Consider the following 25,969-nt stretch of genomic DNA (forward strand, 5'->3'; position numbering starts at 1 on the left):
TATTTATTTTCTTATGTGACACCTTCGCCGAGCGGTGTATTCAGTACCTACCTACGTATTGAATAACATTCAAGCAGGGGCAGGCACATTACAATCACTTTGGAAATCACAGTCGCACGAGCCCCTTTTTCTGTGCAATTTAAACCCCACTAGCGGACTAGTGCCCTGATATCAACGTTCTTAAACAAAATCTCAGCAATGTGGAAAATTCAATACTATTAAATAACAATGAGGTAGGTATCACATTTACCTGGTCGGCGATGAAACAGACACACTGCCTTCGAAAACTTCAAACTTAGTTAAAATCGTTGATGTGCAGTCAAAAAATATCTATAAGTATGTATCAATTTGTGTTCCAACTATAAAATACAGATACCAATGGCGAACACATGCATAATGAAATAATTGAAACACTTTAACGATGAATTTTTTTATCGCTGATAATTTGGCTACTTGATAACGAATTAAACCACGATACTTCCACACTCACGAGTGCACCATCACCAAACAACGGTGTGTAACAGACTGACTGAGAGAGAGACGAATGCAATGCACAATGCAATATAATAAATTCTATCTATCTCACACATCTTTCACTATTTACAGAATATGGACTGAGCTAAAGCAGCTGTTCTACAGTCTAGAGTCTAGACCGAGCTAGTCGGCTAGACATCGCGGTTAAAAGGATGCATACTGTGCACGCGTATGGACTTCGTCAGAACAGGATTTTTCTGTCTCTTCCACACAGTCAAATCTACCATAAAATAAAGGTTAATAAAGGTGTAGGTATTCATCAACTTGTGCATGCGCAGTATGGACCCTCGAAAATTCACTCTCAACCGCTTGCTCTCGTTGGCTTTCCAATACTGCCAATTTTCAACACATTTTTTGCAGAGTTTGAAATTTTAAAAGGACATCGAAATGAATATGAAATGTTGCATCAACATTTTTCCTATGTGAATCGTTACTAAATTTAAGAGCAGGAAATTGGATTTTTTTGTAAATTCCGAAAGCTTTGCCTTTTTTTTTCATTTCAATATGTATCTAAATTTGGCCTTGGAAATCATGGCAAGTTGTTTTGAGAAAATTGAGGAAATCTTTAATTTCAAAAGTTAGAGATTACTCGAATCAATTTTTTTTTAATTATCAAAACCTAATTTTTTAGTCCAACTTCTCTTTAAACATTTTTTAAAATCCATTCGCTTGATTAGTATGGAGCGTTAAAGGGTTGATAACTCGCTTTTATTATGACCAAATGCCAAAATATGAATACTTTACTTGTGCCTTGTGGAAGAGTTGAAAGAAGACAAAGTTGAATGGACATTCATCAAAATCATTTTTAAAACGCCGTTTCAATAGTCTTTTCAACTCATTTTTGAAAAGAATGAAACAAAGAGTCTAGTCTGAGTCAACTTCGAGTAGGCGTTAGAAAAATGAACTGCTTAAGTTACCCCATCTCTGCTCCCTTTCCTTGACACTATTTTTTTTTTTTTTGGACGATTACGTCGAAAACGAAGAAATATGGATTTTAATACCCATGTACCTCACTAAAGAAATTCTGAGATTTTGAATTTTTAAACTTTCTTCTCTCTCAAGAGATTCATCTATCAGATATTGAGTCAAATTGAAGAAAAAAGCTCATTTATTTAGGTTTAAGCTATAAAAAAACACTAAAATAAAAGCTTAAAAACTAGGTAAAATAATTACAGGCATTACAAATATTCAGTAAAATTACGCCTACTTAGTTTTGGGTATTACGAGAAACTGCCGCATCACCTTACATACACTGTTCAAGAGATGAGGATACACTGGCATAATTTCATCCCATGCCGCCGACTCCATTATTTCAGATGAATTAGCTACGATGAAGTCAATCACTTTTGATTTAAGTTCATTTGCATCATACTGGTCCGCCAATATAAGTGTATTCAGCGCATTCTCTACACATAAAGACTTACTGTAAATCGACTCTACGCAAATCTTCTTCAGATGATCTATATCATACTTGTCAGCAGCGATTAATAAGTCGTCGGCTAATTTATCCAAATTTTCACATACTCCGGTGTAAATAAATTTCAACATTTCACCCATAATCTCTTCGTTTACGTCGGTAATTTCTACACAATTTTGTTGATTTTCTTTCATTCCGCTTTCGAACATCTTGGCGAAATAAGTACTACGTGCAGCTAAAATATTTTTGTGAACCTGATAATTTTTGCCTTTCGCTGTAATCGTGAAGTCTGCAAAATTAGGATTCTCAAGAACCGATGCCAAATTATCGGAAAGTTGTTTGAGATGAATAGTGTTACAACGGCGAAACATACTAGTTACATTTTTCTGGTTTATTTCGAAAAATATCATCTGGAATAAAATCGTTAACGTATCATTTTGCAAAAATTTATTTTTGAAACTTTCGTTTTCCTTGGGACAATCATCCCAACCCCAAGAATCATCACCATCATCATCATCATCATCATCAGAACCTGGATCATCGCGGTGGTTATTGCCGAACTCACGACCCAGAACATTCGGTACAGGCTTATAGTTTTCTTCCTCTTGATTATCCAAAATGGAAAAAGTGAATTTTGCGAATACTCTTTCAGAAGCGCTTTTTTTATTCAGATTTAGATAAAAACGAAATATATCTGTTTCGTCCTCAAGGCCTCCGAAGTGAATATCCAAATACCATATAAACTTATCGTTTGTAGGAGATGAGAATTTTCCGGATTTTGTGCTTTTATTCACCTCGTCGAGAGAACTGAAATCACTTATTTTCCAAACAAACTCTGCTTCGTGAAATTCAACTGTATTACACCAGAAATCTTCAGTGGATGTGCACGTTGAAACGCTAGCTTCATTCGACGACATGATCAAATTTGGAATTTCGTATCAACAATTTATCTAGTATTATTTTATTAGGGGTCGATAGCACGTACTTCAGTGATTTTGTCTTCTCTGAGCTTCAACTTTTTGTAAGTAATCTGAAATAAAAATGAAGTAAATAAGTATTAGTTCACAGCTAACTCGTTGGTTTGGGTAATCACTAATTACACTTCTTTGTCAGAATGTTTGTATCATAGTCGTGGCCATGGGGAACCAAAATGAGCCTTCAAAAAGGTTCTTTTTAACAGACCTATCTACAACCGCATGATGAAACGTTTCTAACTAAAGTACGTATGAAGTCATCTGTTCACATCAGTTTTATAATTAAAAAGCTCTATTCCAAAGTGGGTTGAGTCATTTTTTTCACCAAAAAATACGTTTAAAATTTTTGTTGCTAAAATTTGTTCTGTTTCGAAAGGTCGGTGCACCTTTCCTTTCTTTGGACATAGAACAAATTGCTTGTAGAAAAAATCACTTTGAAAAACCGATGACTAAACTCACTTTTGAAGTAAAAATCTCCGTAAAACGTGCTTTTTTTGAAAATGACTTAACCCACTTTGGAATAGAGCTCTTCAATTTCACTTCTCTTCGTTCTCTCAAAGATTCGGAAAAATACCCCCAAAAAATAATCGGAATCGTACTGTTTTTTTTTTTGTCATTTTTAATAAACAGTTTCAGAAAACAGAGCATTTGTTTTTTTTTACCAGGATTCTCGAAAATCTAGTTTTTGGACGTTTTTTAAATCTCTTTTTTGAACACTTTATACACAAACTTTTAAAACTTTGAAAGCAACACTGCAAAGGCTATTGACGTAAAGCGGGCCGTGCATATCGGTTTGCCTGAACTTTATCAATTTGGTGGGCATTCTGATCAGTGAGTATCAAAATTTTACATTTTGAGCAATTTTTACAAGGTGTTTTCGAATTTATTTAGTTTTTTCTTCAATTGTAAACACATTTAAACCCTATGATGGAAAAAGATCCGCTCTTTGTCGAGGTTCAAATGACGTTTTATTAACTTCTTTGAACAAACCTCGACGAAGAGAGGATCTTTTTCCATTACAGGGTTTAACAGTGTTTACAATTGAGGAAAAAACTAAACAAAAGCTATAAATTTCAAAAACACTTTGTGAAAATTGCTCAAAATACGAAATTTTGATACTCACTGATAAGTGATAAGAATGCCCACCAAATTGATAAAGTTCAGGCAAACCGATATGCAACCCGCGTTACGTCAAAAGCCTTCCCTACAGTTCCTGTTCCTACAATCACTTTGGAAATCACGGTCACACGAGTCCCTTTCTCTGTACAATTTAAACCCCACTAGGGGACATGCGCCCTGATATCAACGTTTTTAAAGAAAATCTCAACAATGTCGAAAATTCAATAGGTACTATTACTTATTAGATAACAATGAGTTAGGTGGTATCGCATTTACCTTGTCGGAGATGAAACAGACACTGCCTTGGAAAACTTCAAACTTGGTTAAAATCGTTGATGCTCTGACAAGAGTAATATAATTCTGTAACCATTTGTATTCTAACTATAGGTACTATAAAACACAGACACGAATAGCGAACACATGCGTATTGCGTGATGAAAAACTTTATCAATGAATTTTTGTATCACTAATAAATAAAGAATTGAACTAGGTACTCTATCTATCGCGTATCGCACACATGTGACATGTGTGAGGTGTGAGAAACAGAGCTAAAGCAGCTGCTCTAGACTACTCTAGACCAAGTCTAGACCAAGCTACAGTGTTGCCGTTTTAGCGATTTTCAAGCTATTCCTAGAGATTTTGGTTCAGGAAAATCGCCAGATATTTTCAATCTAACTATTAGCGGGAAGTCTAGCGATTTTGCACTCCACTAGCGGGAACTCTAGCTTTTTTCTCAAAAAACCTATTTTATCCCTTTTCAGCTAAAAATAATCCTTATTTCAGACCATTTTACCATATTAGTCCTTCTTTTTCGATAGGCTGCATCTTTTCATTAAAAATCTAGGTACCTACGTACAGGGTGGACAGAAATATCGGGTACCCCTAAAAAAGTTTTCTGCTAAATACTTCGGTTGGTCACAGTGAATGATAATAATGGTAGCACATGATTGGTTGTTAGACTGGAGAGATAACATTTCACCAATCATATGCATCATGCATCTATTTCACGTTGCCAACCTATATTTTTAATGAAAAACTTTCTTAGGGGTACCCGATATTTCTGTCCACCCTGTACGTACTTAATAAGTAGGTATACTTTTTAAACTGAACGAAACATACATATACGAAGTCAAAGAAGCATGTACATACATAGGTGCTACACCTACACTTATCATTTCACGAAAAAAACCTTGAATAGAATTTTCAACCTATTTTCGACACACCCCACTGCGAGTCGACTGAAGACCTTTTCGATGCCTATAAATGCACTTTCAGATGGTGACGGTTTTGGACTAATTTTGGGTCATTAATTTCGACTATGACGTCCATTTTCAACACCAGTCTGTCTAAAATTATGTTTTGACTGCATTTCACTGAGCAAATCAATTTCTGAGCCTTCGAAACTGAATTCTGATCACTTTGCAGGGGTGAAGATTAAACTCTGGCGAACTGCTGATCGTTTCAATGAATTCTTCGACTCAAAAAAAACTCCGATAAATTGAAGTTTTTTAAAATCATTTTGGGAAATCTTTGAAAGCTCCACGGCCGTACTTGTCTTATCAACTTTAAAGCAGTTAGATAAATAGGTACTGCAACATTCCAGGAATGCTTGTTCTAAACTGAACTATCTTGTGAATTCTACAAGAAGTAAAAAATACAAAAACTTTTAAAGACATATGAACGGTCGTCAAGACGGTGAAAAATAAGCACCGACCAAAGTTATTGAGGCTAAAGTTCATTTTTGACCCCTTCGGAGTGTGAAAAAAAAAACGAAAAATCAACTTCAGCACCTGAAATTTTGATTACGGGGGTTTACGTTCGAATCAATGAGTGCACGTAACACATCATTTAATTCCTGTTTCTCACAACACGACAAAACTTCCAATTTTTAGCACATTTTTTTCAGATTTTGAAGAAACCCTTAACTATACGATACCTGACCACATCTCATTCTAATTTTGTTGTTGATGTGAACATTTTTCCTTTAAGCTCTTCCGTTGACAAAAAATGAATATGAAATGTTTCATTAACGTTTTCCCCATGTGAATCTTTACAAAATTTTGTAACAGGAAATTAGAATTTTATCAGCAAAAGTCTGACAGCTTGGCCTTTCTTTTCCATCTCCATATGTAAATTTGGCTGAGGAAATCAGGTAGGTAGTTTTGAGAAAATTAAGGAAATCTTCAATTTTTAAAAGTTAGAGCTAGATGATTCAAATCAATTTTTTTTCAATTATCAAAACCTAATTTTTTTAGTCCAATTTCCCTTTAGAAAAATTTTGAAACCTATTCGCTTAGTTAGTATGGAGCGTTAAAGGGTTGATAATTCGCTTTTATTATGACGAAATGCAAAAATATGAATACGTACTTACCTATCGATGAGTTGAAAGGAGTTGCATGGAGTTTCATTGAAATCCTTCAAAAAACGCTGATTGAGTGGTCTTTTCAACTCATTTTTGAAAAGAATGAAACAAAGAGTCAACTCAGAGGTAACTTCGAGTTGACGTTGGAAAAAATCTACTTACCCCATCTCTGCTTCCTTTCTTGGGCGATTTTTTTTTTTTTTTTGAAGATTACGTCAAAAACGAATAAATATGGATCTTTATATCTACCTATGTACCAGGTACCTCACTCAGAAAATTCTGAGATTTTGGATTTTTTAACTTTCTCTCCTCTCAAGAAGGTCATCTATTACACATTGAGTCAAATTAACGAACAAAGCTCATTTATTATTAGATTTAAGCTATTCAGAAATACTAAAATAAAAACATACGAGTACAAACTAAGTAGGTAAGTAAAATAATTACAGACATCATTCAGCAGAATTACGCTTACTTAGTTGTAATACGAAGAACCGTCGCATCGCCTGACATACACTATTCATGAGATGAGGATACATTGGCATAATTTCATTCCATGTCGCCGACTCCATTATTTCAGATGAATTAGTTACGATAAAGTCAATCGCTTTTGATTTAAGTTTATTCGCATTATACTGGTCCGCCAATATCAATGTATTCAGCGCATTCTCTACACATAAAGACTTGGTGTAAATTGACTCCACGCAAATCTTCTTCAGATGATCTATATCATACTTGTCAGCAGCAATTAATAAGTCGTCGGCTAATTTATCCAAATTTTCACATACTCCGGTGTAAATAAATTTCAACATTTCACCCATAATCTCTTCATTTACATCGTTAATTTCTACACAATTTTGTTGATTTTCTTTCATACCGCTTTCGAACATCTTGGCGAAATAAGTACTACGTGCAGCTAAAATATTTTTGTGAACCTGATAAGTTTTGCCTTTCGCCGTAATCGTGAAGTCGGCAAAATTAGGATTCTCAAGAACCGATGCCAAATTATCGGAAAGTTGTTTAAGATTAATAGTGTTACAACGGTGAAACATACTACCTAAATTTTTGCGGTTCATTTCGAAAAATATCATCTTGAATGAAATCGTTAACGTATCATTTTGCAAAAATTTACTTCTGAAAGTTTCGTTTTTTTTGGGATAATCATCCTCATCCCAACCTGCCCAATTTCTAACATCATCATCACCGTTGCTGAATTCATGACACTCAAAATTCGATGCATAGTTTTCTTCATCCTTTACATTATTCAAAATGGAAAAAGTGAATTTTGCTAATACTCTTTCTGTTGCGCTTTTTTTATTCAAGTTTAAAAATAAACGAAAACCATCTGTTGCCTCGTGTTTGCCTCTGAAGTGAAAATCCAAATACCATGTAAATTTATCGTTTGTAGGAGATGAGAATGTTTCGGATATTATAATTTCACCCGTTTCGTCGAGAGAACTGAAATCATTTATTTTCCAAACAAACTCTGCTTCGTGAAATTCAGCTGTACTGCACCAGAAATCTTCGGTGGATGCGCACGTTGAAACGCTAGATTCATTCGACGACATGATCAAATTTGGATTATGTATCACCAATTTTATTAATCTGGTATTTATTAGGGGCTGATAGCACGTACTTCAATGATTTTGTCTTCTCTGAGCTTCAACTTTTTGTAATCTGAAATAAAAATGAAGTAGATAGTAGGTTAGGTAGACCTATACTTACATATGGTTTACTTTTCCAAACCCCTTCCTCTCAAGGTTCTTTCTTCTACAAGTGTTTGGAAATCTCAGTCGCATGAGCCCCTTTTTCTGTGCAATTAAAACCCCACTAGCGCTCTGATATCAACATTCTTAAATAAAATCTCAATAACACCTACATTATACGATCTATATTGTATAGGTATTAACCCTTTCGGCTATGAGACAAACTGACGGATAAAATTTGAAGTGCTTTAAACTGAGTAAGGTCAGTTGCTGCCTAGAACTCAAAATTTGCTGGAAATCGCACATTCAGAAAGTATTCATGTCACAAATGGCAATAAACCTTAAATTGACTATTTTTCTATTTATGACACCGAATAGCATTATAAATCAAAATCAAGCCTTCTGAGGCATCTGATATTTCAAGATGAAAATATTGATAACAAGCATTTTTGAAAATAGAAAAAAAGATGAGCTAAAATAAAATAAGTTTGTGTAAAAAAAGAAATTTTTGAAGAAAAACAAGGCATGCGACTTCAGATAGTTATTTAAACTGCAAATGTTTGAAGGTGATTGCTTGTGGGAGGATTAAAATTGATGGAAAAAAATCTTTGTGTTATAGAGAGCATTTTTTGAAATTTTGAAAACTCGTGTCACAATTCGAACTGAAAAGTATGACATCTTTTTCATTTTCTGACACATTCATCTCTCTTGAGGTGATTTGCTTGGGTGAGTAAGTTACCTCAGAAGATGACTAGGTGAACTTTTGCGAGCATTTGAATTTTATGATAGATACTGTGTCATAATACAGCCCTCAATCTGTTTGTCATAAGAAGATAATAAAAATAAAATACGTACGTCATATTGTGGAATTACTGGAATTACTTTTTAGAAGTCATCTTACAGATAATGAATTGATTGAGCGCAGTCTTTATGACACAGTATCCATCATAAAATTCAAATGCTTGCAAAAGTTTACCCAGTCATCTTCTGAGGCAACTTACTCGCCCAAGCAAATTATCTCAAGAGAGATGTATGTGTCAAAAGATGAAAATGATACATATTTTTCAGAATTTCATGGAAAATTAGCGTTGAATTGTGACATGGGTTTTCAAAATTTTGAAAAATGCTCTCTATAACACAAAGATTTTTCCATCAATTTTAATCTTCCCACAAGCAAACACCTTCAAACATTTGCAGTTTGAATAACTATCTGAAGTCGCATGCCTTGTTTTTCTTCAATAATTTCTTTTTTTTACTCAAACTAATTTTATTTTAGCTCATCTTTTTTTCTATTTTCAAAAATGCTTGTTACCAATACTTTCATCTTGAAATATCAGATGCCTCAGAAGGCTTGATTTTGATTTATAATGCTATTCGGTGTCATAAATTGAAAAATAGTCAATTTAAGGTTTATTGCCATTTGTGACATGAATACTTTCTGAATGTGCGATTTCTAGCAAATGTTGAGTTCTAGACAGCAACCGGCCTAACTCAGTTTAAAGCACTTCGAATTTTATCCATCAGTTTGTCTCGTAGCCGAAAGGGTTAATATTGAAAATGTGGAGTATTCAATAGTAGGTATTGGATAACAACGAGATATATATCACATTTACCTGAATCGGAGATGAAAATACTGCCTTCAAAAACTTCAAACTTGGTTAGTATCGATCGTTGATGCGCAGACAAAAAATAGATGTAATGTAGATTGCATTTGATAACGAATTAAACTATACGACTAAACTACGACACCCCAAAGATGCACAATCACCAACCAACGGTGTGTAACAGACTCAACTCAACAGACTGACAATTGACAAAGATACAAAGAAAGAGAAGAATGCAACTTCGAGTCTTCGGACTCGCAATTCATTCGCACACATCTTTGTCCGTCTCATCCGTCTCCATATGGATAATCGACTGCTCTAGACCAGTCAAACCGGTTTCTCTTATCGTTATCATTTGACGAAAAAGCCTTTAAAATTGAATTTACGACCTACCTAAGTTTTTTCAATCGTTAAAGTTTGCTCTATGCCTGTACTTGTCTTAGGGTATCTAAAACTAACCCGAATTTCACAATTTAGAGTAATTCTGGAGCCTCTAGCCTGATGGTCGATTACTTCAGAATTTTAAAAGTTCTCCAGAATAAGTACGTAAAAGTCAATTTGGGCCGCTAAAAATTGAGTTGCCATCTATTCTCGACTTGTTTGAAGGATTTAACTACAGTTGAGCCGATTTGCAGGCGGGCACAACGAGTGGTTTTTGTTCATCCACATGTACTATGTAGGTATGCACTAACCTAATTAACTTACATATATGAGAAGAAAAGAAATCGAAAAAACAAATTCGAAGAAAAATTTCTGTGCACGAAGGGCTATTATTTTGTCTATAAATATCTTTCGAAATCCGAATTCCGCTATTTCCAGTCATTCTATTTCGGAGCCTCAAGTGTGATTTTTGATTTTGTTAGAAATTCAAAATTTTTCCAGAAGGCATGAAAATTAATTCGGGTACCTAGTCGAAAAATAGATCACTTGAAATCCTGCTTTCAAAATAATCAAGTGCCATAAAAAATAAGTGAGAAGTTCCATATTTTTTTCAAAGTACCTATCTAATGTAAAAATGAGTATCATCAATAAAAACACAACTACCACATCAAGGCCTGCATTTTCAAACATTCGTGGAAAAATTGCTACAAGAATCATAATTCGTATAAGTACGAGTACTTAATAATTTCCAAAATCTATATTTTTCTACATTAAATGAAATTTCATTATCAAAGGTATGTACCTATTTTATGTACTTATTTTAAGGATTCAAAGTTACGTATCTAATATAAATATATCTACAAAAATGAAAGAACAAAATTTGAAACTATAAAAAATAAACACACCTCAAGATTTTACTGATTTCAGCTACAAATAGTAACAGTATCAGAAAGTAGGTAGTAACATTCCTATATGTAGAAATTGTAGGTATAAAAATATGGTACAACAAAGACACTACCTATCAATTACTTTTACTTATGCCTAACTATTCTTATTCCTTAGACGTTTTGGACGTTCGAGACAAAGCCACCTTACAAACTTCGTTCAGAAGTAGAGGATGCATTGGCATAATGCTGTCCCAAGTGGGCAATTGTATCATTTCAGACTGTTTATCAACGATGAAATCAATCACCATTGATTTAAGTTTATTCGCATCATACCGATCTGCCAATATCAATATCTTCAGGGCATTATCTACGGATAAAGACTTCTTATAAATTGATTCTACGCAAATCCTTTTCAGATCATTCATATCGAATCTATCAGCAGCTATTAATAAGTCTTCGGCTAGTTCATCCAAATTTTCGCACTTTCCAGTGTAAATAAATTTCAACATTTCTTCCATAATGTTTTCATTCACATCGGTAATTTCTACCCGATTCTGTTCGTTTTCTTTCATGCCGCTTTCGAACATCTTGGCGAAATAATTACTACGCGCGGCTAAAATAACTTTATGAACTTGATAATCTTTGCCTTTTGTTGAAAGCGTGAAGTCGGAAAAAGCATGATTCTCAAATGCTGATGACAAATCATCGGAAAGTTGTCGAACATGAGTACTTTTACATTGGCAAAACATTCTAGCAAAATTTTCATCATTCAGCTCAAAAAATGTTAGCTTAAATGAAATCGTCAACGTCTGCTTGTTTTGTAAAAACTTTTTTCTGAAATTTTTATTGTTCTTGAGAAAATTTTTCCAGCCGTAATCATCATGCTGAGGCTCGTAACGCGAGTCCTTGTAGAATACATTGTATTCGATATTCGAGGTGTAGATTTCTTCCTGCTCTTTATTCAAAATGGAAAAAAAATATTTCGCGAGTATATTTTGGTTTTTATTATTATTTCCTCTTCCAATGTAGTTTACTAGTAGAGAGATAGAATTGCTGTCATCGTAATCGTCTTCAAGTTCAAGATCTAAATACCATTCATATCCATCATTCGTTGAAGCTGAGAACTTAGGAGAACTAATAGTTGTATCGTATTCGAACTGAGAAAACAAATCATTTATTGTCCAAACATAATTCACTTGTTCGAACTCAGTATTACACCAGAATTCTTCGGCGGATGCGCTCTTGGAAAGGTTAGATTGACTCGATGACATGTTTAAATTCGGTTTAGGTATCAACAACTTACTTAGGACATACACGAATGTTGACTGCACGTATTTCAACACCCAACTTTATCTCTTCTATGCCTCGACTTTTCACGAACTGCAATAAAAATAAAAAACATGGGTCAACGATTTGTTATCTAAACGATTAAGGGTCATTGCACGTCAATCGGACCAAGAAGTGGTAGGTGGGTTCGCCGATTTTTTTGGAATTTTTCCTGTGGAAAGACCTTCCGAAGGGATGACCAATGGCGCAAATCGCAGCCCTCTAGCCCATTTTTAAAGGCAGCCAGGAGGTGTCAAAGTTTTCAGTAAACCTAAAACATCATCCATTTCAGCAGTGGATTACTCGATAACCGCGACACCTACCAAAATGGAATATTTTCCCATAGTTAGGAGTTTTGAAAGGCTTTTTGATGATATCATAAAAATCAGTGTTGCCACTTTTTTTCGTTCGAAAAATTAGCTCGAAAAGTTTCAAAACGTAGTTTTTATATCGTTCCGACTCTCAAAAATTCTGAAAAAAATATATTATGGACAACTTTTCATGCTGAACAACATATTAAAAAATTGGGATGGTAACTTGGCTCAAAGTCGATTTAATAAAATTTAAAGTTTGCAAAAAAATTTGCGATTTTTTTATTTAAAACATGAAAACAAGTTTTGATAGGTAAAGTTGACCCATTTGACCCCTATTTTTACGTATCTGTTGAAAAAGTTGAAAAACCCCTTTCACTCGATGAAATGAACTCTTTACAAAAAAATCAAATTTTGAAAAAATTCAATTTTCAATTTCAAGCAACAAAAAAAGTTTGAATTTATTCAGTTGTGTTATTTTGACCTCTTTCTGACGTATTTCATGAAAAAGTTGATAAAAATTACACTCACAACAAAAAAATAAAAATTCGTTTATTTTTTGAATTTTTTCGAATTTTGACTTTTTTGTGAGGAGTTCATTTCATCGAGTGGAAGGGGTTTTTCAACTTTTTCAACAGATACGTAAAACTAGGGGTCAAATGGGTCAACTTTACCTATCAAAACTTGTTTTCATGTTTTAAATAAAAAAATCGCAAATTTTTTTGCAAACTTTAAATTTTATTAAATCGACTTTGAGCCAAGTTACCATCCCAATTTTTTAATATGTTGTTCAGCATGAAAAGTTGTTCATAATATATTTTTTTCAGAATTTTTGAGAGTCGGAACGATATAAAAACTACGTTTTGAAACTTTTTGAGCTAATTTTTTGTACGAAAAAAAGTGGCAACACTGATTTTTATGATATCACCAAAAAGCCTTTCAAAACCCCTAACTATTGGAAAAAGTTCCATTTTGATAGGTATCGCGGTTATCGAGTAATCCACTGCTGAAATGGATGATATTTCAGATTCACTGAAAACTTTGACAACCCCTGGCTGCCGTTAAAAATGGGCTAGAGGGCTGCGATTTGCGCCATTGGTCATCCCTTCGGAAGGTCTTTCCAAAGGAAAAATTCCAAAAAAATCGGCGAACCCACCTACCACTTCTTGGTCCGATTGACGTGCAATGACCCTTAGGCTAATTACCTATACTTACTTTAATTAGGTATCTACTTTATCAGCACCCTCAATAGTCCTAATAAAAAACTGTTCTAACAATGAAAGTTTTTCCTCAATGAGGAAGTATTCCAAATAGCACAGAACTGTTTCATCCGGACAAAAGTAATCGAGAGAGGACCTTAAAATACAAAATCATCCAAAATTTCAAGAGCTGAAATTCACTTTTCTATATTTTGGCGAATTTTTTAAAATTCTAATTTGGCTCAAAAATTGGGAGAACCCCAAATTTTATCATATCAACCTCAACCTCTAGATAGATAAAATTTTGCCTGTACGCTATTTTTGATCTCTCGAGTCGATTGTTGATGCTGGAGCCTTCAGCGGATTTCAATTTTTCAATTTTTTTTTGTTTTCTGTTTTTTAAATAATTAATTGGAGAAAATTTTGGATTTAAACCGGTATAAAAATAATTTGAAAATATGTGCAATCAATCGAATGAATCACCAAGATGGTAAATGTGAGTTTGTAGGTGCTGAATTTCATTTTCACTCTTGGTAGTAGGTTCACAGCGTTTTTTTTTTTTTTTTTTTTTTTTTTTGAAAACTGAAGAATACAAAAATTATGGTCCGAAATTCATCACCCACCAATCAACTTGAGAAGTAGAAAATAGGGTACAATCCTAATTTCAGCTTTCTAGATCGACTTGGTAAAATTTTAATTTTTTTCTATTTTTGGTTCAAATTTGAATTTTTTAAAATTCATCAAAAATTAAAAAATGATTTTTATCATTAAAAATTTTTCTGGTGGTGTATTTTGAAGTCCTCTGTCGATTTCCATTTGTTCGGTACTGGTTCGAAAATTTTTGAGAGGGTTGGGATTGTTACCTCCCTGGTTAACCTGATTTTTTCTGTAAATTTCAACTTGATAAAAACTGCTAAAGGCTCCAGAATTGCTCAAAGTTCAAAGCGGTTTGAAATCGTTTTGAATCAATTGAAGGGGCGAGGGGGATCAAAAGTAAAGTGTATAAATGTACCACGTTTCATATTTCCAAGCTAATTTGGTAAAATTTTGATTTTTTTTTTTCATTTCAGCCCAATTTTTAATACTTTTAGGTAATTTAACAGAAATGGGAAAATGCAGTTGCCTAAGCCTTTAAAATTCTGGCTAATGATGTAAGTATTTTTTGTACATATGCTTTTTCAATTTAGCTCTGTTCGATGGAAAAATATTTCTTTTTTTTGGGTTAGGTATAGGTACCTTACCTACTAAGCAGCCCTAAGTCGAATATAACTGACGAGTAACGATTAATTATTAAAGCTGGTATTTTTATGCTTAGCATATTTTTCTTTGGACTAGAAAAAGGTGTATATTTAATAAGATCTTCACGAATCATGAAATTTCCTGACGAATCAGAGTTCAGACCAAACTGAATATTTTAGCATATTTTATGAGAAAAACCTAAGTACATATTTCTGTATATTTGAGCATTCTTTAGTATGCATGTTTCTGCAAATTAACGGAAAATTTGCAAAAATTAAAATTTTTAAGACTGTTTTTGTTCAAAAAATTGAAACACGCGCTAAAATGTGATCAAGAATAATTTTTTTCCGAAGAAATTTATGAATTTATAAATGACTTGCTTTGCCTACCTATTTTTAAAAAATAAAAATGTATATTTTGAATTTTGATCACTGGGTTCATTTTGTTTTGAATTAACAAATTCCATGTTTTTCAGATCGAAAGCGATCCTTTTCGGGAATACGTCAATCAAACTGACATTTTTGCATATTTTCATCATTTATTTCTGCATAAAAATCTCAGCTCTATTAATTTTATTACGAAATTTAGAGAAAATCGAACTATGGAGTAAAAAATGGAGGAGATATTTCGTGATACAAAGTTACCTAAACCCATCGATAAAATGGTCGATTTCGATCGAAAGAGAATTCTCGTAATCTTTGAGATAATCATCAATTATATTCTGTCAGGTACTGTACATTTTATAAAAATGGGGGGAAATTTGAAACTTTTCAATTTCAATGTCACTGAAATTTTTTGTACTTAGGAGTTTTGTTGAAAATGAAATGACATACTATCGATGATTAATGAAATAAAATCATCTACTCATGGAAAATATGTTCAACTAGAACAATTTATTTTTATAAATTTCTTCTTCCAACCCATGAGTGAAGCTGTACCTATCTAAGGACTACACGTGTTTTTAATGGGTACTGAAGTGGTAAATATGAGACTCAGAAGTCAAGACGAAAGTAAGATGGTAAGCTCAACATTCAGACGATTGATTTTTACTAATAACTTGACATACAAAAAATTCAATAGGTACCAACTTACCAATGATTCTGCACCAACAATTAGGCTGGATTGGGTTTGATGAAAATTCGAAGCACACGTATCACAGAAGCACTATCGTCGGTTGAAATCTCACCATAAACACAAAACTCGATACTGAATCTGACTTCAACTGTCGTCGTAAAGACTAAAGATAACCAATTATTGATAAATATAGAATAGATAGAACAAACATGTATGTACTTGCAAACCTCCAGCTTGTCGCGCCAGGGAGAACACAATAACCCATGAAAGAGAATGTGGTCCTGTTCAAGTCTAGATGAAAAAGACAGACTGTGGTCATGCAAGTGCAACTGCAAAGGGAAGTATCGTGCTAAACTAAAAGACAGAATTGTTAGACTTCGTTTTATTTCTCTCTTTTTTTCTCCCTCTCTCACACTCTCTGTTGGTGTACTGTATGTAGTTTTATCTCGTTGCCGTTTTCACTTCGTAAGTGTCAGCTCTCAGACATATGGTTGGGTGTCTGTTTTAAATACGCAACTGGTTCGAGATGCTCGACTAAAGAAGGGTGAATGATGAATCTCGGCGGTCGGGGAGCCCGCTTAAGGATCTATTGCACCCCCCCCCCACCCGCGATCTACCGGAACGACTTTTTTCTTTAAGAGGGAGTCCTAAGGATCATTTCTAACCCTTGTACTCAAAGAAAAAGTGGCCTCAAGGCCAAAAATGAGGGAAAAAATCAAAATTTCACCAAATTGACCAAGAAAGCTGAAATTTGGGATACACCCTATTTTCGACATGCCAAATCGATTGGAAACTGTTTCAAAGCGTTTTGAGCAGTTCTGGAGTCTCCAGTAGATTTTCGAATCTCGAAATTCCCGCAAAATTTCATCAAATGCAGTTGGATAGCCGAAATTTGGATTTCAAGTCGTTTTGGAGCATCTAGCGATTTTTTGAAAATTACTGGAGCTTTCAATAGATTTTTGAAACATCAAATTTCCTAAAAATTTCATCAAACGGTGATGGAAAGTAAAAATTTATTCTGCAAACTAATTTCAATACGCTACGAAGTCGTCTGCTGGTAGATTTCAAATCGTTTTGGAGCCTCCAGCGACTTTTTGAGAGGTAGTATGGTGTTTTTTGGAAAATTGAAATTTCCAAAAAGTAGCTGGAAACTTCAAAACAACTTAAAATCCACCTGCAGTCGACTTCGTAGCGTATTAAAATTATAGTTTGCAGAATGAATTTCGGCTTTTCATCTCCATTTAATAAAATTTTGAAAAATTCCAAGTTTCAAAAATCTACTGGAGGCTCCAGTAGTATTCAAATAGTCGCTGGAGGCTACAAATTGATTTGAACCCACCTGAAGTCGTCTTCAAAGGGTGTTAAAATTGGAGTGTAGAGTAAATTTCAGCTTTCCATCTCAATTTGATAAAATTTTTTGAAAATTCAAAGTTTCAACAATCTGATGGAGGCTCTCGTAATTTTCCAAAAGTCGCCGGAGGCTCCAAAACGACTTGAAATTCACCTGCAGTACTTCGTAGCGCATTGAAATTAGTTTGCAGAATTAATTTCAGCTTTCCAACTCCATTTTGGTGAAATTTTGAGGGAATTTCGAGTTTCAAAAATCTGCTGGAGGCTCCAGAACTGCTCAAAACGGTTTGAAATAGTTTCCAATCGATTCGGCCTGTCGAAAATAGGGTGTATCCCAAATTTCAGCTTTCTTGGTCAATTTGGTAAAATTTTGATTTTTTTCCCTCATTTTTGGCCTAAATTTGATTTTCAAAAATTCACCAAAAATCAAAAAACGCACTTTAGCACTTGAAATTCTTATAGGTGATAAATTTTCACCTGATCTTTCGATCTTACCCTCGAGAACTGACATCACTGAGGAAACCTCCGGGTGCTGACTTCACTGAGGAAACCTCCGGGTCCATGTCAGCACCCGGAGGTTTCCTCAGTGATGTCAGTATTTTAATTTTACTTGTTAACTTAACATAACCCGGAGGTTTCCTTAGTGATGTCAGTACATTAATTTTACGTGCTGACATCACTGAGGAAACCTCCGGGTTTGACCCGGAGGTTTCCTCAGCGATGTCAGCATAAAAATAAGTCATCGCTTAAGGGGTACCTTTGTACAATTTGAAAAATTTTGTGCAAGTCCTATGTTGAAACGCGAAATCTACGATTTTGGCTGACCTGTCAATCAAAATGGCCGCCATTTTGTAAGTAGGGCCACCTTTTTTTTCTAGTACAAGGGCTAGAAGTGTTCCTTAGGACTACTCCTTTAAGAAAAAATTTGTCCCGGATGATCGACCGGGGGGGGGCTGCAATAGATCTTTAAGCGGGCTCCCCGACTATGAGACGGAGGTCTTTAGGGAATTTTTGCAGTCTTTGAGTACTTCGAGAATAGGTTTATTTTGAGTATTTTATAGGAGCCTTGCATGATCGCGATCGTTGAGTGGCTAGCAGAATGAAAATAGATTGCGATTTGATAGAGAAAACTGATCATACGACACCATTTTTCAAAATTGTAACTTTTGACTATTTATTTCTCAATCTCGTTATCGTAAGTGAAGGACAAAGAAACTGTCTCCTTTTTTTGCGCACAATTCATTTTAATAGTATAATTCTCGTTAATTAAACGACTCAAAATCAAGTGAAGACGAATTCGTAAACGAAAAAAATAAAAATGAACAACTGCAGTGTTATAATAAAGGAACGTGCATAATAATATGTGACTTAAAACTCTCATCGGCTAAACACACGAGTACATCGTCCCTGAACGAAAAACCCTTCATTATTCTCGATTAAAATACAGACATTTAAAATTGAGAAATTTTTCTCTTAAATTTCTACATAAACTCTCCAGACATAGACACGTTTAAAGGGTAAAAAATTTGTTTTCAATTTAATAAAAGCTATATGGTAGTTTACCGAATGAATTTACTATGCAGGCCGCAATGCCGCATCTATAGTGACTGGCGCCAATATGCAATTCTACTCGCTAATTTTCTACGCTCTCATCTGTTGTAGTAGGATGAAATTTACGAACCAGCTTCACATTTTCGTGTTGTTATTTGAAACACACGCTTTTATGCCGTAGACCTATTTTAAAGCTTCAGTTTCACAAAGGGTCGCCAGTTCGCCACGGCGAAATGGCAACGTACAAAAGCACCACTTAAAATTCACCAAGCTATCGTCGTCTTTCAAACTGTAGGCTATACACACTCGAGTTAGGAAAAAAATTTGTTTAATATCACATAAAATGATTCGTGCCACCAAGTTCACAATTAGGCTGTTTATTCGATGCGTAATTATAGCAGAGTAGGTACATATTTTCGTAAACCATAATTTATATTTATATACTCCGAAATATGCGTTTGTATCACGATAAGGAAATTTATAACTTATATGTACCAGTACCTAGCTACCTTCCTTTTACCAACCTAGGTAGATTCAACATGGGTAAAGTATACAAGCTGAACGTTTATTGTCGACCAATTTATAAATGAGCCGAAACAAATAAACGTTGTATTATTAGGTACATTACTAAGAATACAATACCTAATTCCCATACATGCGAATCAATAAAACTTTGAACTCATTTTTTTATTTATTATTTTTCTTTAATTTCATTCGAGTTATTTTTAAATCAACTAAGTAGATACCTACCTTTGAATTCGTAACACAATTTTTTTCTCACACTAAACGATTCATTATTAGAGTTCATCATTCGACTAAGTACGAAAAAAAAACCACTAATTGAACCCTTCTCGGTTACCCACCGTCGAGGGAAAAATTTTGAAAAATGATAATTACCGTCATTAAAACAAAAAAAAAGGTAAGGAAAAACAAATTATTACTTCTGCTCGATTAAATCTGAAAGCCACGCTACCGCGCGGTCTCGAATTATTTTTAAATTAACCCGCAAACATGGTAAATTTTCATCGTAGTTCACCATGCAACGACACACGACGACGGAACCTATAAGGTTATACCTACGTAAAATTCAATGCAAAAAGCAACTTTCTACACCTTTTTGGTGCTTGTTATCGCGGAAATTTAATAACCACGTGTGTACACAACAAGGTTGCTGCGAAAAGCCTCGCAGATACATTCCATCTGTGCCTTTAGGTTTTTCAACTTGTATAGGTATTTTATAATTTATCAAAATTCCAACGTACTATAAACTTACCCCAATGGCTAGCGAAATTAGTTCAAAGGCTGTTTAAAACTTTACCCGGTCATAAAAGCTAAACGAAAGGATTACTTTTAGCCTACTCGACATAACCGAATATTACGTGAAATTTCACAAAATGCTTTTCTAAGCAGATTATATGCAACGTCGCAGTTACACACAGCAACATGTTCAAATGCTATTTTAATAAATTTATACGACCCAAATATTAAAATAATACATAACCGATTTATATTTATACGTTTAATTATCTCGTCGAAAATGCAATCGTTTGTGCTCACGTAATAAGTGAGTACCCATGGTATTGGTATCGTATTGATTAAACGTGAAAATTTTTTACACGTGACGATGAATCAAAGACGATTAAATTTTTCTTTCGAATTTCGATAAAAGTTGACAAATTGATCATCTGGTTGTTAAAAGTCGCCGATGATGTCATTAGAGAAGTTTTTATTCCTTCTAGAATTCCCAAAATTTTACATAACATCAACGGCTACCTAATTAAAAATTCCCCCGTAAGTACATTTGATTAGGTAAAGTTTACTGACGTCAATGCTTCTCGTGGACTTCACTCCTAACATGTGTTTCTTATTCGCAGAAAAGTCAAGAATTAACCCAAGTTATTGTCTGAAGGTTCACTGAGATGATTTTTTTAAGCTGAAAATTTTCTTTAACATTGTAGGTTTGTGCTATAGAACGAAAAAATTATAGAAGAGGTGCCTGAAGGAGGTATTTTTTCAAAGGTGATGTATCAATGAATATCCGTTAACAAACCATGAGTTCAGACCAAACGAAATAAGAGCTTAATTCGTATAATAGGTGGGTAGAAGTACAGGGTGCCCAGAAATATCGAGTACCCCTAAGAAAGTTTTTCATTAAAAAAATAGGTTGGCAACGTGAAATAGATGCATATGATTGGTGGAATGTTATCTCTCCAGTCCAACAACCAATCATGTGCTATCATTATTATCATTCACCGTGACTAACCGAAGTATTTTAGTAGAAAACTTTTTTAGGGGTACTCGATATTTCTGGGCACCCTGTACCTACTAGTAGTTCTTGATGAAACTCATACGAGTACAAATTTCATTTCGAATTGAATGAATCAGAAAACTACGAGTATAAAGTGTGCATAAGTCTACTGAGAATACAGGATTTTTATATTTTAGAAATTTGCATGTCTGAGATAAGACGTCGTGCAATCAATCCTTCGCAAATGTTTTTGTTTCAGTCGCAGATTTTAAAAATTTTGCATACTTCACACCATGATGCTGATAAATTCTTATTTCTCCCAATCTATCAAACTAAACGACTCAATAGGTACCACCTTCATCTATTCAGCGATTATGCAAACGTGCAGTTCGCGAATTCGCATTCTCGCTTGGATTGCTGTTGCTTTTGTCTTAAAAGAAAGATACTGGAATGCATTGACCAATCAAATTACAATTCACATTGTAAGTTTTTAGCTATTTTAAATTTTTTTTTGGAAATTGGCAGTAATGACCGAAAAATTGGCACTACTACGTTTCAAAATATTTTCTAAGTCTCACGAAAGATATTTTTCAATATTTTGGCTAAAGCGAAATATTAACGAAGAAAAATTTCAAAACACAAATTTGTCCAAAAATAAGTGATTGCAAATTTTTAACCGCTCAGTAGATGAGTATAGAGCCTTAAAAATGGTCTTGAATTTTGATAGAAGTATCCTAGGTCGACGCAGAATCTCAAATACTTTCATTTTGGACTGGGGTATTTTTCCCAAAACAGGTTGAGTAATCACAGAAGCTGAAAAACCGCGATTTTTTTCAAAAATGTCCTTTCTTCGAGTGCACATTTCTTTCTTTCAGGGGCACCTGCGGGGCTAAACATTTTTCTGAATAACTTTCAACTCAAAATGAAAGTCTCTGCTGAATTTTGGGCGATCCACTGTAATCTACATACCGAAAAACAGAAACTAACCGTTTGTAGCGAAAAGGAAATTTTAAACTCCATCATTTTAATTCTGGTATTTTTTTTTTCTCGGACAATTGCCATAGTTTTCTGTTGAAATCAATATTTCATGCTGAAAAATACCTTCTGTGCAAAAATTTTAACACCTCAAGAATGAATCGTTGGTGAAATAATTTCAAAAACTGTGGATCCAACAAAAAATCCATCAATGTCAAGTACACTGATATCAGAAATTTTTAGCTTATTCACAAGTTTTGTTCGATGTTTACCTAATACTTACTTACCTACATTTTCCCCCTAAAAAAAATGCTTGGTTTCATCACAATTTTGAGTTGTAGGTATTGGAAAAAAAGGGAAAACTTGAAAACAGGTTAACAGGACCTTAAAAAATTGATTTACTTGTAATTTTCGAGTTAACGTGATCAATTAAGTAAAAAAAAAAAAAAAAAAAAACACTTAAAAACAATGAATAAAACACCAAAAATTGATTCATTGTGATTTTCAACCTCATATCATCGATCATCTTCAAAATTAAAAATTAATTGCAGGTAGCTTTGAGCTTCCTCGTCAAAAGTCGATCATGATCCAAAATCAACAAATCGAATCTTTAAAAAAATTGATTTGTTTACAATTTTTGATTCAAATGATCAGTTATGTTCGAAATCAAAAAACCTTCAAATCAATTTATGTATTTGTGATTTTTGATCTTCTATGATCGATCATAAAGATGTAAAATCAATTTTAGTTAAGACCTCCTGATCAAAAGTCAGTCATGATTAAAAATAAGATACCGGGTCATTCCATGTCAACTCAACCAACGTTTTTGGGTCATGTCCTTCGATTTCGCTCAAATTTTTTTTACAATATCTACCCACCCAGTAAGTAAGAAATCCGCGATCAGTTTGGTCCCAGCCCCCTCAGGGGGCGGGTGGGGGGGCTCCCATTATTTTCACATTGTTTTGAGGTTCTCGACTTCAGCAGCCCACTCCTCCAAAACTATGATACTTTGATCAAAAATTCAAAACTGATTTCACAGTTCGAAAGAACATTGAATTTTGAACTTTTTAAGTATTTTGAAATTTTCAGAAGTTGAAAGTTGAACTTTCAATTTGAAAGTTCAAATTTCAAAATGGCGCTGTAAGTGGGAGCTACCATTTAAAATTTTGAAAAAATTTCCATAGATGTACATTTTGATACTTTTTTGAAATATTTAGGTTTTGAGATGGGACTCTTGACGGAGGGGGAGCACCCCCATCCCCAATTTTGGGTGAAATTTTCGAAAGAAAATCTGGAGCATGTGATATATCGAATTGTATGTTTTTGGCGACGCTGAACACGAATATGACGTTAGATTTTTGATAGGACCCCATCCACGGCCCCCAGCTCCTCCCCAAAGGGGGTAAAAGTTCAAAAAAGTGTTTTCTTCGTGCGACACATGGAATAATATGTTTTTGGTGACGCTGAACACGAATATGACGTCATATTTTTGATTGGACCCATCCACGGCCCCCAGCACCTCCCCAAGGGGGTAACCTGAAAACAAATTGTTACATTCGTGTGACACATGAAATAGTATTTTTTCGATATCGCTGAACACGAATATAGCCATCGTTTTTTAAATCGACCTCACCTATGGCCCCCAGAACCTCCCCCACTAAGTAAAAGTCCAAAAGAATTGTTGGGGGCCGTGGATGAGGTCCAATCAAAAATCTGACGTCATATTCGTGTTCAGCGTCACCAAAAACATATTTTTCCATGTGTTGCACGAACAAAACACTTTTTTGAACTTTCACCCCCTTTTGGGAGGTTCTGGGGGCCGTGGATGGAGTCCTATCAAAATTGGGGGTGGGGGTGCTCCCCTTCCGTCAAGAGTCCCATCTCGAAACCTAAATTATTTCAAAAAAGTATCAAAATGTACATCTATGGAAATTTTTTCAAAATTTTAAATGGTAGCTCCCACTTACAGCGCCATTTTGAAATTTGAACTTTCAAATTGAAAGTTCAACTTTCAACTTTTGAAAATTTCAAAATACTTGAAAAGTTCAAAATTCAATGCCCTTTCGAACTGTGAAATCAGTTTTGATCAAAGTATCATAGTTTCAGAGGAATGGGCTGCTGAAGTTGAGTACGAAAGTTCGAAACAAAGTGAAAATAATTGAAGCCCCCCCCACCCGCCCCCTGAGGGGGCTGGGACCAAACTGATTGCGGCTTTCTTACTTACTGGATGGGTAGATATTGTAACAAAAATTTGAGCGAAATCGAAAGACATGACTTTCAAAATCGCCTTTTTTTGGTTGAGTTGACATGGAATGACCCACCCTAATCAAATTCCAAAAATAGATTTTTTTAAATTATCGCTTTCATTGGTTTTGTTAGTCTTTAAAATTATACGTTTTTCTTCCCAGAGAGCAATACTCATATTTTTAAAATCGATTTTTTGATTTCAAATTTCAATCATGAAGAGAGGTGGAACTTTTCAAAGATGATCGGGAGATCTAGATTTGTGAAAATGTTGAGCCATATTCTTTAATAATGCCAGATATTCTAGTTTCTTGAAGGAAAAAAACATCAATGAAAAATTATATAGATATTTAGTTACTTGCTCGACAATAAAAATACCTAAGTATCTGCTGATATATAATGTCAATATTTGACCAATTGACCAGCTCCCAATCAGTCCCCATTTCTCACTATGAACTTCAAGTTGAGAGCACTAGAAACAGGGTAAAGGTCAAGTGCCAAAAATGAGATCAAATTTCTGTTCAGTTCAGAGCCTTTAGATTCTTCCCATTCCATTCCAAACATCACGTTACATAACATATTCAATTTTTTTTTTATCAGATGTTGATTTAATGTAGAAGGGAGCATTGTGATCTTGGAATGGGCCAGATCAGAAAATAAGGCGATTAGTAGATATATTATTCACATATATATCTCAAAATTGAAGGAATTGAATTTTGGAAAACATTGTCGAGAATTTGGTTTTTGTAGTCCTTCTTGCTCCTTTCATTTCCGGATTAGGCACGTTTGATATTCGTATTGAGTGAGACCAATTGATTGGGCTATTTTTAATTTCGCAAAAAAAAGTACATAATAATATCTAGCCTATCGAAATATCTATATTAAAAGAATTCGACACATGAATTGATTATTGATACGTGTTACGTAATATGCACGTTAACAATAAGGACCTATTTAGTTTCCGCAATTATTATTTATTAATTCATTTGTGCTGAAATTTTATCGATGCCTACGATCAGAGATAAGGGCCATTTTCCTCACAGAACCAAACATTATGAACTCGTATAGAATGCAGAAAAAAATGTTTTGAAAAATGCATTCAAAATCAACAAGTCGATACCTACAACACCAAAACATTAATTACATTCCTTCACTTCTCGTTGCGCGTATAAAAAGTAAATACCTACCTATTTTTGTACCAACGATTAATAGTACCGGTTTCATGTAAAAGTAGCCTGAGAAAGTTTCCATCTCCCCTCTGTCCACAATTTAAAAAAGACGTAACTAATTCAGAAAATAACACACCAGACAAACAAGCGAGAAATGATAAAAATTTCCCTGTCTAAGGTTGAAATAATTAAAGACAGGAGGAACTTCTCTTTTCTCGCTTCTTAGTTTCTGATTTGATAAGAATGGGGGTATATACGTCACAAAATGTTTATTTACCATTCATACGTTCGTTAGTTATTAT

At 34.2% G+C, this 25,969-nt stretch overlaps 2 protein-coding genes and 1 long non-coding RNA gene across 3 annotated transcripts; all 3 read right to left on the reverse strand.

Moving 5' to 3' along the window:
* Nucleotides 1-1,619: 1,619 nt before the first annotated feature.
* On the reverse strand, nucleotides 1,620-4,564 carry LOC135833669 (speckle-type POZ protein B-like). Its single transcript, XM_065347434.1, has 2 exons — nucleotides 4,321-4,564; nucleotides 1,620-2,981 (listed from the first exon to the last, which is right to left on the reverse strand). The coding sequence occupies exon 2, from the start codon at nucleotides 2,866-2,868 to the stop codon at nucleotides 1,738-1,740; it is 1,131 nt and encodes a 376-aa protein (XP_065203506.1). The 5' UTR covers nucleotides 2,869-2,981; nucleotides 4,321-4,564; the 3' UTR covers nucleotides 1,620-1,737.
* Nucleotides 4,565-6,746: 2,182 nt separating this feature from the next.
* LOC135835096 (uncharacterized) lies at nucleotides 6,747-10,019 on the reverse strand. The gene is made up of 2 exons (XR_010556816.1): nucleotides 9,723-10,019; nucleotides 6,747-8,080 (listed from the first exon to the last, which is right to left on the reverse strand). It is a non-coding gene; the product is annotated as an uncharacterized LOC135835096 (long non-coding RNA).
* Nucleotides 10,020-11,145: 1,126 nt separating this feature from the next.
* Nucleotides 11,146-11,568, reverse strand: LOC135834023 (speckle-type POZ protein B-like). The gene has a single exon (XM_065347862.1). It carries the CDS (start codon nucleotides 11,566-11,568, stop codon nucleotides 11,146-11,148), a length of 423 nt encoding a protein of 140 aa, XP_065203934.1.
* Nucleotides 11,569-25,969: the final 14,401 nt, after the last annotated feature.

Source organism: Planococcus citri, chromosome 2 (assembly GCF_950023065.1).
Source record: "Planococcus citri chromosome 2, ihPlaCitr1.1, whole genome shotgun sequence".
NCBI lineage: Eukaryota > Metazoa > Arthropoda > Insecta > Hemiptera > Pseudococcidae > Planococcus > Planococcus citri.